Source organism: Giraffa tippelskirchi, chromosome 13, assembly GCF_054371585.1.
Source record: "Giraffa tippelskirchi isolate mGirTip1 chromosome 13, T2T-mGirTip1v1.2.pri, whole genome shotgun sequence".
In the NCBI taxonomy this organism is placed as follows: Eukaryota; Metazoa; Chordata; class Mammalia; order Artiodactyla; family Giraffidae; genus Giraffa; species Giraffa tippelskirchi.
In genome coordinates, this window is record NC_137287.1 from 108421573 (window position 1) to 108435658 (window position 14086).

At 40.3% G+C, this 14086-nt stretch overlaps 1 protein-coding gene across 1 annotated transcript in view; it reads left to right on the forward strand.

Moving 5' to 3' along the window:
- The window catches only part of CTNNBL1 (catenin beta like 1), a 157712-nt gene that overhangs the window by 28447 nt on the left and 115179 nt on the right, over positions 1 to 14086 (forward strand). Inside the window, exons 2-3 of the mRNA XM_081558811.1 lie at positions 1497 to 1685; positions 5791 to 5897. Of these exons, the coding sequence (XP_081414937.1) occupies positions 1497 to 1685; positions 5791 to 5897 (296 nt within the window). The remainder of the gene's footprint in view (positions 1 to 1496; positions 1686 to 5790; positions 5898 to 14086) is intronic.

The following is a 14086-nucleotide window of genomic DNA, read 5'->3' on the forward strand; positions in this document are numbered from 1 at the left end:
AACAGATAAAGAAAAGCTCGTTGAAGAGTCTAACACAAGTGTTTTGTGTTGGGGAAGACACAATCATTTGATTAATTCATAGTAATAATTTTATATGCTTCCCAGGTGGCTCTGTGGTAAAGAATCCACCTGCCAAGCAGGAGACGTGGGTTCGATCCCTGGGTTGGGAAGATCCCCTGGAGAAGGGAACGGCAACCCACTCCAGTATTCTTGCCTGGGAAGTCCCATGGACAGAGGAGCCTGGCAGGCTACAGTCCATGGGGTCTCAAAAGTCTTACACGACTTAGAAACTAAACAACAAAAATAATTTTAATTTGTCTAGTACTGTTATATGAATAATTTAGAGTTCTTTCACTAATGTTTGCAGCCATTTGGTATAAACTTCCAGTTAAGAGATAAATAAGTTCTGGGAATCTAATGTATAACAGAGTGACTATAGTTAATAATACTGTACTATGTACTTGAAAGTTACTAAGATCTTTTATGTCCTTGCCATCAGGGGTGGGAGGGAAATGTAATTATATGAGGTGATAGAGTTGTTAACTCACCTTATTGTGGTATCATTTCACAATATGTGTGTGAATCACATCATGTTGTCATGTGTACACTTTAAACTTGCACAGTGATTAAGTTTTTAATGTCAGTTTATATTAACTGACATTAATGTAATGTCAGTTGTATCTCAATAAAGCTGAAAAAAATGGTTCAGATACACAAAGAAACATTTTTTTTGAACTACACAGGGAGAAAGGGGTTGTGATCTCCATTTTCAGATGAGAAAACTAAAGCTTAGAGACATGAAATGAGGTGCCTGAAGTTGCACAGTAGTACTTCAAGCTGAATGGAGGTATTGGGCTGTTGGGTGTCTAGTTCAGTGTTCTCTCTCCTCAGTTCTGAAGCCCATTTCAGAAGTGCCCTGTTTTATTCCAATTGAATGGCAAGCAGTTGTAAAAACTGCTGTTTTGTGACCGTGGGTAATCATTGACCTTTGGCCTTACTGTGCTCACCTGTAAAGTAGGAATTTAAAGTGTTGTAGACCCTTGGAAGTTATATATGTAGTATTCTCTGTTTGAGCTGCTTGTGAGTGACTATAATCTGTCTCAGACCTGAATTAAAACCATGTGCTAAGGGATTGGTGTTGAAGACTGAATCCTAACTATTAAATTGAGCTTAATTAGCTCAAAGTGACTTTGTACCCTGTGGTTTCTGTATAAACGAGAACTTTTGTGAAGGGCTAACCTTTGTGTCTTGAAAAAATTCTGTAACAAATAAAAGCCAACTATCTTGTAGGTGACTGTAACCCTGTATGTATAGAATCAATTGCTAAGGGCCTGAAAAATAACAACTTAAGAGCTTTACTTCATTTTGTGGTAGAAATTGTGTGCTATGGTGCTTTTCGGTCAGGGAATTTTTGAACACTTTTGGAATATTTGGTGTGTACGCCCTTCTACATATTTTCCAGCTCTGAAATCCTGTTTCTTTTTTGTGTTTCTTAGCCCAACAGGGGCACAAAACGTCCCCGGGATGACGAAGAGGAAGAGCTGAAGATGCGTCGGAGACAAGCTGGTACTCGAGAGCGTGGCCGCTATCGGGAGGAGGAGATGACTGTGGTGGAAGAAGCAGATGATGACAAAAAACGGCTGCTTCAAATTATTGACAGAGAGGGTGAGGAGGAAGAGGAAGAGGTAAGGTGGCAGAGATGGGCTGGGGGCTGAGAAGCTCAGCCTTGACACAGTATCTATAGAGCATAATTTGGGATTAAATGCTTAGTTTCTCTGAGCTTCCCAGCTTAATCTGTAAGATGGGGTTAAGAATATTTGTTTCACAGTGTTGATATGAAGGTTAAGTGGAGTTTGGCAGGCGTTTTGCAAAGTGTGAAGAACATTACAGATAGAATTTTTAAATTATTCTGGATTATATATTATAATTGAGACCCAAGCGCTGAACTGTGGAGCTATTGGTATGGACTGAGGAGGATCACGGTGGTTTCCTAGCCTTTACTGAGGACACAGAAGGCACTCATTTTTAAGTACAGTCAATAGTCTTTGAAACAGAAATAGAATTTTATCAAACAAGTGGAAGAAGGGCCTTTCAGGCAGTTAAAACGGCCTTACCAAAGCAACAAAGTTGAAGAAATTACAGGAAGAGTTAAGGGATTAGGTGTTTAGATGTGGTTGAAAAAATGCTGTTTAGGGAAAGAGCTGCCCAAGCCCTTTCTATTTGCTGTTCCTCAAGTTGCCTCAGGGCCCTTGCACTCACTTCTGCCTCTGAACCTTTTCACTTCTGTGCCCTCTTGAGAGTAAGTCATTCTCTTACTCTCTCACCACGTTATTCTGCGTATTGTCTTCACAGCTCTTGTCTTGATCTGAAATTCCTATTTGTTATTTTACCCGTTTGTTGTCCTCTCCCCAACCTCCTCTGAAAACAGGGACTGGCTGTGTTTTGTTCACAGCTGTATCTCTAGCATTCTGAGCAATGCCTAGCTCTTGGTGTAGGCCCTTAACTAATATTTATTGAATGAATAAATGAATGAAGCTGGAAAGAATAGAGGTAAAATATCAGCGATTAAAAATCAAATGACCTTGCCTTTGTGTCTTTTTAAATCCTGAAATGTTAACTTGTATATTATTTCACCCTGGCATTTTGTTCAATATGAATTATGGAAATAGATTCTTAAGAGCCAGCTGTTCTTTGGTTCCCTCAAAGACACGACGCTAAGTTTGGATATAAAAAAATGAAGCTGGAGTGTGAATCTGAGAAGAGAAAAAAAAATTGATTCGTATTCTGAAAAAGGTCTTTATTGTGTTATGACAATAGCCCTCTCCTCATTAGGATTTGTACCAGTGCTAATTTGGGGGTCTGCCCCTAAAAGGTGGTGACACTTTGGAAATCTGTGGTGGGAGACAGTCCTGAATTTCCTCTCTGAGGACAGCAGTCCTGCCAGCCTTAGACAAACAGTGTGTGTAGCACATTCTCCCTCTCGCCCTCCCTCTTCACTAGCTTCTGCTCAATCTGTTAGCCCTGCAGCAGCAGTTAATTGGCAGGTATAATTCCCGTGTCGGGCACGGCTGGTACTGGGGGATTAGGCTAGTAGCTGTCATGGGTAAATGGTTTCTAGCCTGGGAGACAGAAATGCAGTGTGTGACCAGCCCTTCTGTGAAGGGACAGGGAAAGAGAGATCGCTTTGTAAAAATGACACATGGAAGGCTACAAGTCCAGGAGTTATTTTCTCTCTGCCACCGAAGTCCCATTTGATGAAAAACAAGTGATGTTTGCCCCTGTAAAGTCACGTGAACTTGTAAAATATGATTGTCCTTTTTGTGCTACATCATCAGCATTCATCTTTCTGAAATCTCCTTCTGGTTTCTGACGTTGAGCTATTGGAGATACTGCTGTGGCTGATGACTAAGACTGATAATTCAGTTTTCCCCCAGTGTTGGAGACAGATTAAAGGAGGGAAGGCCAAACCCTGGAGGGGCTAAGACTTTGGGAATCCTATGAGAGCTGTATTATTCACACTAATAAAGTTTTCTTCTACAGGGTGGGCAGGATGTTAGCTAAGGGAAAGAAAAGCCGTCGGTATTGAAGTTGCTTAAAAGTGATTTAACCCTTTCCTAGAAATTTAAATTATTTGTTAGTTAAATCCCAGTGATAAGTTGGGTACATTAACAGTCATGCTAAGAGTTACAATAAGGGCTTCCCAGGTCGCTCAATGATAAAGAATTCACCTGTAAAGCAGGTGACACAGGTTTGATCCCTGGGTCAAGAAGATCCCCTGGAGAAGGAAATGGCAACCCACTCCAGTGTTCTTGCCTGGGAAATCCCAGGGATGGAGGAACCTGGGAGGATCCCAGGGATGGAGGAACCCTGTGTCCATGGGGTCACAAAAGAGTCAGACATGACTTAGCGACTAACCAAGCAACAACGAGTTACAATAATAGCTTACATTAATATAGTGTCATGTACTTTATAAAACAGTTTTATGTACTTCATGTCTTTAGGTCATCTCTGTGACCTTGAAAGATATAGGTAATAGTTCTCCCCTCTCTACTAGCCTGCCTTCCTTCCTTCAACAGATCTTCCTTGGATGCCTCCTGTATGCCAGGCCCTGTCCTGGGCACTGGAGAGTCAACAGTGGAAAAGTAGACATGGACTACCAATGGGGGTTTGGGGTTGGTGAGGTTACTGGACCAAATCCTGCCAGACCGTCCTTATATAGGTCATGTGAAGAATTTGAAATTTTATTCTAAACGCAAGTGGATGAATTCACATATGAGGTAGAATCAATGAGACTTGGTTAGGGTTTGAAGATAATATATTCAGCAAAGTGACGTTGCTACGTGGGTAGTAAGTAGTGAAGCTAAAGCTCTGAGTCCTGACTGGGCCAGAGCACTGTCTTCAGTTTTTACCAAGTCAGGGAACTTCTCTTTAAAGACACAGACACTGGGGAGCAGGTTGGGGGTGGGGAGGGTGGTTCCAACAGAGTACCTCAGGGTCCAGGAGTCATTGATTAAAAAATCAAAGAAATGTGTCATGTCCAAATGAATGTTACAGGTATCTCCCATTTAAAACTCAATATGTTAGAATCTAAATTTAATAAAATAATAGCTAACATTTTTGGGAACTTAAAAGAATTATGAGATGATTCAGTGCTTTCCAAAAGGATCTGTTTCTGGTTCTCTTAATGGCAGTTTCTTTTGGTTTGAGTTATGGTCAGTGACTACAAAGCTGTGAAGTTAGGAGTTGGGAGAGTGTTAGAGAGGCAGAGTGAACTGCAGCACATTAAACTGGGAAATAAACTGAAGAAAAAACATTTCTGAAATTTTAGCGTAGATTTTTTTTTGGAGGAAATGATTCTGTTTTCAAAAGCTCATTTTATTTACCTTTATAGGTATTATTCCAGTATATGAGAAGTGAGAAAACTATGTGGCTTGCTGGGGATTTTTTATGCTTACTCTGAGCGAGGTTACTAAATTCTTGTTGCTGTATCAGGATTCCAGGTCCCTGTTTGATTCCCTTCTCAGCGGCTAGGATGGGCTAGATAAAGGAATGTATAAGAAACACAAAGCAGTGACTGTTGCTGCTTAACAACCATTCTTATGTGTGTGTGTGTGTGCTAAGTCACTCAGTCGTGACCAACTCTTTGTGACCCCATGGACTGTAGCCCATCAGGCTCCTCTCTCCATGGGGATTCTCCAGGCAAGAATACTGGAGTGGGATGCCATTTCCTCCTCCAGGGGATCTTCCCAACCCAGGGATTGAACCCAGGTCTTCCACATTGCAGGCAGGTGTACAAAAATAGGCTCCAAGTTGAATTTGACATGTGGACCATAGTTTGCTGACCCCTGGTGTGAGGAAAAGATTGAGGGCCACTGTCACTGACTCAGGGTTTGACCTTGAACAAGTTCTTTTAAACCTCTGAAGATTATCTTACCTGTACAAAAGAAGAGAAGGACGAGATAAATGTTATATAATATTCAGTTACTATTGTCGCTTACTCCAATGCCATACAGTATGCTCAAGAAGTATTTGTTGAATGAATGAATATTTAACATCTTAAGCTGAACTTCCTGGGCTAAATGTGAGACACACTGAATAATAATACTAAGTAGCACATGATGTAGACCCTTAACCCTCATTCTAATGGGGGAGTATGTGTGTATTGTACACTTAATCCAGAAAGGTGAGTGGTAGGAATGGCATGTAAGAGCCACGAGAAAGAAGTAGTGGTTAGTGAATAAGGAACAACCCTTTTGGACTGAAATTGTTGCATTTGTCTCTTTATACCAGGAGGAACCATTGGATGAAAGCTCAGTGAAGAAAATGATCCTGACATTTGAAAAAAGATCATACAAAAACCAAGAGCTGCGGATCAAGTTTCCAGACAATCCAGAGAAGTAAGGCTCCGTTTTGCTCTTTTTTGCCCCTTCTCCTCTGAGTTGTTTTGTTTGCTATTTTTTGTTTTGCTCTTTGTGTGTTTTGTCTGCTTTGGTTTCTGCGCTTTGGATCGGGAGTCCCAGGATGACTCACATGTTTGGGAAATCACTAGCAGTTCTCTCGGGACTCAGAATCAGTGGTACTCTTGGGGACACAGGAGGGTCAGCAAGGGGGAAAGACTCATCAGGCAGTGTGGAGAGACTCATATACAGGCTTCCTGCATTTTCTCCCGCCCCCTGGGAGGGGTCAGCAGACAGGCTCCTTCTTCCAGCAACACAATACATCATCGCATGTGCCCCGTTTCTGTTAGAGAAGCCCATTTGAGACTGAGACCAGGATATTGATGGAAGACAGACCATGGCATTCTCTGCCAGCAACAACTACTAAAATTCCAGACTCACAGAAGGAAAGCAGATGTTCAGTGCCCCAGATGGGCAAAGCAACCTTATCACTTAGGAACTGTTTCAAAAGCCAGATTCCCAGATACCAGCCTAGGACCTGTTTGCTCTTTTTTGCATTTCTCTTCAAGGCCCCTAGAAAACTGACCATGGCTGCCAGTAGTGATAGCTTTACTATTGAGAACAAGTCAAAGGCTTTGGGGTTAGACAAATATGGGTGTGACTCCCACATGACCTTCAGTAACTCAGGTCTCCTTTTTTAGCCACAGGTGTCTCATCTGTATTAAGAAATAGTACCTCCTTCACAGGGTTGTTGTGAGAAATAAAAGAATAATGACAAGGATTTAGCTCAGTATCCGGCTCATAGTAAGTGCTCATGAAATGATAGTTAATCTGATTGCTCCTCAGTACACTATGAAGTGCTGTAATGAAGATTCTGATAACTTTCAATCAGTTTTGAATCCTAAGTAAGTAGATTTTCATATTTATACAGATTTTAATGTCCTAAATCTCTCTTTCTCTCCCTTCCTCCCTTCCAGGACATATACTTTTAATGAATCTTGACATTGTCCCTAGGCAATGAGGAGTTGAATAGTATAGTCTTTGCACTCAAGTTTTAAGGTTACTAGGGGACAAGAACTCTGCTCAGTGTTACGTGGCAGCCTGAATGGGAGGAGAGACTGGGGAGAATGGGTGCATGTATATGTATGGCTGAGTCTCTTTGCTGTCCCCTTGAATCTGTCACAACATTTTTAATTGTCTATACTCCAATATAAAATAAAAGATTTAAAAACAAACGGACAAACAAAAATTACTAGGGAGACTGACTATAAATACATGGTAGAACAAAGTATACTTTAAAAGAAATACAAGAGGAAGAAGCAGTGAGTAACAAGTTGGGGCTTATTGAGAGCTTCACGGAGGAAGTGGTATTTGAGCCGATTTTGATTTTAGTTAGGCAGAAAAGAACAGGGAAAGGCATGCCAGGCAGTGTGACCGGCAGGAACAGAGGCACAGGGATATCAGAGGGCATCCTGTTCTCACGTCAACCTGGAAAGGCTGGTGTCCACTGCATTCTCTCTGTACGGTAGATGAGGAGGTGGAGAGAGGAGAACCTGGTTGCTGGACCTCAGGCCACAGCCCCCTTTGATGGTAGGAGTGGCTAGATCAGAGCTCAGCTTTCCCGGCTCCAGAGTCCTGTCAGGTTTTGTGCTGACCTCCACCATACGACATGGGCTTCCCTGATGGCTCCGTGGTGAAGAATCCACCTGCCAGTGCAGAAGATGCAAGAGATGCAGATTCGATCCTGGATTGGGAAGATCCCCTGGAGGAGGAAATGGCAACCCACTCCAGTATTCTTGCCTGGAAAAATCCATGGACAGCAGGCTACAGTCCCTGAGGTCGCAAAGAGTCAGATACGACTGAGCAACTAAGCACCACCACCGCCACCATACAGCAGTAATTATACTTGTCATAGCACCATGTGTGTGTTTGATTATATAAGTAATACACAAATAGACTGTCATCATAAAAAATACCAACAGTGCATAAGTAGAATGAAAAATGAAAGCTTTTTTTCACTGCATTGGCCCCCTTTCCATTCCCCTACATAGAGATAGCACCTGTGAACACTTCTATGAGTATCCTTTTTCATTATTTTCTGTACACTGATTTACATATGTATATATATATATGTATGCAAAAATTTTTTTCCCACCTAAGTCATACTGTATTTATCTTGCACCTTTACTTTTTGCTCATGAAACAGAATATCTTTCAATGTTACTATATGCATATTTACCTTATGTTTTGTGGCTGTGTGCATAGTATTTTGTGGTTTGGAGATAACCATGATTGGTTATTTAATTTATTTTTTTTAGTCTCCCTTTTTTATTTAAGCATAGTTGATTTACAATGTTATTTGTAATACTGACTTTTATGAGTAATACTGTAGCGAACCTCTATATACATTTGTCTTGGTATACATGTGTTTCTCTAGGATACATATCTAAATATTGAATTCCTAGATTGAAGGCATGAGCATTTTAAACTTTGATGTGTGTGTGCGTGCTCAGTCATGTCTAACTCTTTGTGACGCCATGGACTGTAGCCCACCAGGCTCTATCCATGGGATTCTCCAGGCAAGAAGACAGGAGTGGGTTGCCATTTCCTCCTCCAGGGGATCTTCCCAACCCAGGGATCAAACCCGCATCTCCTGCATTTCCAGCACTGCAGGTGAATTCGTTACCACTGAGCCACCTGGGTGATAGCTACTGCCAAATACCCCCTGTCTCCTTTAGTTCTCCCATCAGCAGGTCTCCTTCCCTGCATTCTTGCCCATAATGAATTTGATCTGCCTTAACATCTTTGCCATTTGTTTTATTGTTATTTCTTTACTCAGTGGTCTTCCTGCATTCAACTCTGTGCTCCTTTTAGGTAGACTGTGTATTGCTTGTCTCTGTAGTACCTAGCACAGTGCCTGTCATACTGTAGGTACTCAGTAAACGTAAGAGGTCTTATGTAGTTGATGTCATGTTTACTATATCCTCATTTTTTAGAACTTAAGGCTACATTATGAGGCAGCTATGCCATAGATTGATGATACTGGAAATTTAAGAAACTCAGTTTACTTATTGAAATGCCAGTATTGCCTTTGCCCATTTGGTGGGTATACTTTAAAGCAGTGGGTTTCTGCAGCTTTTATTCACCATCTACGTCTTAGGTACCACATGAATTCATTTTTACAATTCGTGAACTGGTTTTAAGGAAATGTTATTTTATTTAAAAATACCAACAGTGTTAGCCATTCAGACAATATCTATATTATTTTAGTTTTTAAATCTGAACATTTGCAAATTGAAATCATGCATAAAGAACATTTTTTTTTATGTCCAAAAGCAGTCAGGAAACTACATTGTGTTTTAACCTTGAGTTCTTGAATTCTTACTGGTGCAGTGTCTTTTATAATTCTCTAGACCAGCGAGGTGCAATTAAGATGAAAATTGCTAGAGCATATTTGAATGAAACTTTCCGGTTGAGATCAGAAACATTCAAATTTATTTTCCCATATATGCAATTGTCATTTTGATTGCATACCAAAAAATGCCTCTCTTCATTTGGCTGCGTTTCAGATTCAATTGACAATTCTCCTTATGTAGCCTCTGCTCTGCACTGTGTGATCTTTCTCCCAAAAATCACATAGAGTGGAGTGTGCTATTTCCCCAGTAAGTCCTTTAGTAGTTTTTCTCTTCATTTTTGCAGGGGCAGAATTATTTAGTTTAGTGGCCCTCAAATTTTTTAGTCTCAGGGATCTTTTGCACACATAAATTATTGAGTACCCCAAAGTGCTTATCTTAGAATATTATAGAATATTCAAGCACACATATCATTAGCCATTAGGGCAGTGGTAGCATCACATATTGTATAGTCCTCTGAAAAACTCCACTGTACACTCCCGAGAGAAAGAGAGTAAAAGAAGCAAATAATGTTTTGGAGTTATTCTAAAAATAGTTTTGATGTTATAGACCCCTTAAAGGATCCCCAGCCACCACCTGCGCTGACCCTGCAGTCCCAGGACCACGCTTTTAACCAAGTGAAGAAAGCACTGTGTTCTCTGTGTACTTACAGCTGGTTTTGTGATTGAAGGAGCATGCGTTGGTTTTGGGTGCTTTTATAGTGTTTTTGAACACTGCTGGTCACTTGCTAAAATTCACTTTTGTGGTTGAAGGAGGACATCCTGCTGATCTGAAGCAAATGTACATGAGCAGGCTAGCAGAATATTCTCCATCATACCAGATGGAATCAGTGACCCCATCTCAGCCTGGGGTACTGTTTTAATATGTTGCTCTATTGCTTTCCCATTGACCTCTAACTTGATCCTCTCCCCCAGCTGTGAGTCATCTGTTGCTGAAGGTATGCATAATCCCTAGACAGCCGTCTGTAAATACTGTAGCGTGTACTTAAAAATGAGTCGGCTTGTACTTCTGTCAGCAAAAAGAGAATTTTCTTTTGTTATAGCATAGCAAACTTGAGGGAGTCTAGATTCATTGATTACCTACTATCTACCAACAATTGTTAGGAACTTTATTATCTCTTTTAATCCTCACTGTAATTCAGAGAGAACGATTAAGGAAGTTGAGTTTTAGAAGTAGGTTAGTTAATATATTCTCTGTCTACCTTGACAAGGTTGGAGTCTGGTGCTCTGTGTTCCAGGGGCAGTTTTCCTGGGCAATGCTGGATATTCTTGCTACTAATTGGATGCAATAGATTATTTATATTTGTGCTAGGGTAGGAGTTCAGTGAGGACAGCAAGTGGGATTGTTATCTGTTATATGGACACCTAGTATGTGCCCATAAATACTTAGTAACACGCTGCTAATGGCTACACAGGTTGGGTGTGACTCAGGTCAATCTCATTCCCAAGTCCAGGTATTTCTCACTGTATCACACTACTCTTATAACACAGGACCCCAGTAGTATTTTAATGCTGTGTCCCTGCTCACGGTTGACTTTCTGCTGGTTTTATTTTGTTTTGATAATTTTCTGACTTCCTAAACTTAAAGATATTTGGTTAGGATTGCATATTTGGAAGAGGAGTTTCAAAGTTGGAAGGGACTGGAAAGTACAAGTCTATTTCTCCCTTCTAATTATTGATTTTTAAAAATATCACCCTCTATTAATTACCCCCAGTGACAAGGGTATAACTTTCCAAAGAAACCTATTTCATTATTTGGCAGCTCTGACTCTTAAGATTTTAACTCAGAATGAAAAAGAATTTCAAAGATCCTCATGGGAGAGGGTAGTTAAACTCCTTATGATCTCAGTTGCTTCCTCAAGTTATTTAGTTTGCATAACTCCACTCCAGTATTCTGGCCTGGAGAATTCCATGGACTGAGAAGTCCATGGGGTCGCAAAGAGTTGGATATGACTGAGCGACTTTCACTTTCATCCCTCACAAAGTAGATTCCCATAACAGAGGTCACAAACTTTAGGCCATCTAGTCAGCATACCTCTATCTTGTTGTCTTCTTTTAAGCAGCCTAAAACCACAGTAGCATTTGAGGCAGCAACTTTCCTCTTCTCCCTTTGGCAGGCACCTGCGGAATTTCTGGGAGAAGGCAATGGCACCCCACTCCAGTACTCTTTTGCCTGGAAAATCCCATGGACTGAGGAGCCTGGTGGGCTGCAGTCCATGGGGTCGCCAAGAGTTGGACATGACTGAGCGACTTCACTTTCACTTTTCACTTTCGTGCATTGGAGAAGGAAATGGCAACCCACTCCAGTATTCTTGCCTGGAGAATCCCAGGGATGGGGGAGCCTGGTGGGCTGCCGTCTATGGGGTCACACAGAGTCGGACATGACTGAAGTGACTTAGCAGCAGCAGCAGCAGAATTTCTGCAGTGGACCAGGAGTGTGCCCAGTGCGAGGTGTCCAGAGAGGACTGAGAAGTAGACTCTGTCCTGGCAGAGCTGTCTCATGGTCTGATTTGTATTGTGATTACTGTTGACTTAAAACCATCAAGTCCTTTCCACACATGTCCACTTACTATGGACAGAGGAGCCTGGTGGATTACAATCCATGGGATTGCAACGAGTCGGACACAACTGAGTGACTTTCACTTTTTTCCACTTACTATACTGTCTTTCCTGATCCATGTATTCTTGCCTTTTTGGTTCAGTGCATTCTCCATGTGGATCCTAGGTAATTTTCCTCCTATTAGATTTGGCCCGTCATCATTGCCTGTCAGGAACTTTCTGAATTGATTCTGTCAGCTGCTGTGTTCACTGTAAGCTTTGTGTTATGTGACATTTGTTAAGTTTGCCTTTTATGTATCTTCACCCAAGTCGTGGGTCAAAAAATAACAGTAAAATACTATAGTTGATCTAAAGAGACTTAAGGATGGAGCCCTGAAGGGAAGGGTACCACCGGAAGCCTCTCTCCGGGCTGATACTCATTCGTTGATTATCACTCAAGTCCCCTGATCGCTTCCTTGTATTCAGCATGATTTGTTTATTACTAGCTGCTGCCCAGTCTCTCTTGCTGATTCTTCCTGGTGAGCTGTAAAAATCTTTTGTCAAGTTACTCTCAAGAAATCAGATTTTTTTAAAAAAAAATTACCCACGTGAGGCAAATAAGCCTTAGAGGTTTGCTGAGCCCATTAGATTCAAAGATGATATAGTATCTACTGCCCCATAGAATATTTGAATTCTGCACCAGCTCTTCCAAGTCATGATTCTGATTTGGCTTCCACACTTGAAGTGATGGGGAACTAGTGATTTAAAAGGTAATCTGTTTGTAAACCCTGTAGAAGGAGACTATTTTAGAAAATGTGGTATCGGGGGGCCTTGACATAATAATTTTAAAATTTACTTGGAATAATAAACAGTTGAGAACAGACAGGGAACATTTAAAAAGAAGGCTAGTATGGGAGTGTTTTGCAGTAACAGACATAAAATGTACTGTAACACTATGGAAGTGTGGTCCTGGCTCAGGAATTTGCAGACAAATCAATGAAATGGAGTGAAAAGCCCATAAACAGATTAGAGTATGCATTAAAATTTAGTGTATGATAGAGGTGGCATTTCTTCAAATCTTTGGATAAAAGATAGATTATGGTACTGGGGCAATGGGCCAGACATTTGCAGAAATAAAGTTAGGTCTTTGCCCTATATTATACTCTGAAATAAATCTTAGTTTTATTACTCCTAAACATTTAAAAATGTATAAACATAAAAGTACACCATAAAATATATCTGATCTTAGCATAGAGAAAACCTTGCTCAGAATACATGTAACAGAGTTCGTGTGGCAAAAATTTCCCTAATTAAAAACCTTTATGTCAAAAAGCATAATGTACAAATTAAAGGGCAAATATTTTTCTCTGGTTTTTTTTTTTGCAATATATGACAGATTAATTTCTTTAATATATAGAGTGCTTATAAATCAATAAATAAGATGAACACCCTGATAGAAAAATAGGCAAAGAAGAAATACAGATAGCTAGTAAACAGTCATTGAATTTTAACCATTGTGGTATCAGAAATGCAGAATTTTAGAAAGTTACATTCCCCATCTCAAATTGGAGATTTTAAATAGATAATACTTTTTTTGAAGAGGGTGAGGGGAAACAAGCTTATACACCATTGGTACCTTTCTGGCAGAATATATCAAAACCTGTTAAGTTATGCATACTCTTTGACTTGGTACTTTCCTTCCTGGGAGTTATCTTACCACAAAACTGTGGATACATGTATCTTAGTATCATTTGTTGTCATTGAAAGACTGTGTTGAGAAGGATTCTGAAGTCTTGTCTGGGCTCAGCAGAGGCAATGCTGTGCTTAGTGTGGGATTTTGCCATGGGAGAGGAAGGACTGACAGGTGTGCTGGACACTGACTTTTCCTGTTGTAGAATGTTTAATGATAAGAGGAATTGTTCAGCCTATGCTGACAACAATAAGCAAAAATCATATTTAGAACTGTATACTATGTAGGCTGCTTTTGGGTAGGAGGAAGGCTATGAGTTGAGAACAATGACTTAAACTTACCAGAGTATTATCAGTGGTTGTTTCTGGTTAATAAGGTTATAGATAATTTCTGTTTACTTTTCTTTATTTTTGCCATTTTTAAGATCTCTGTTTATTTTTTGAGGGCTTATCTTTCCCCAGTTTTTTACAAAAAGTAATATTTTATCATCAGAAAATATATATATATAAATGTTATGATTAAAAATAGAAATGGAGAGAAACAGTGGTA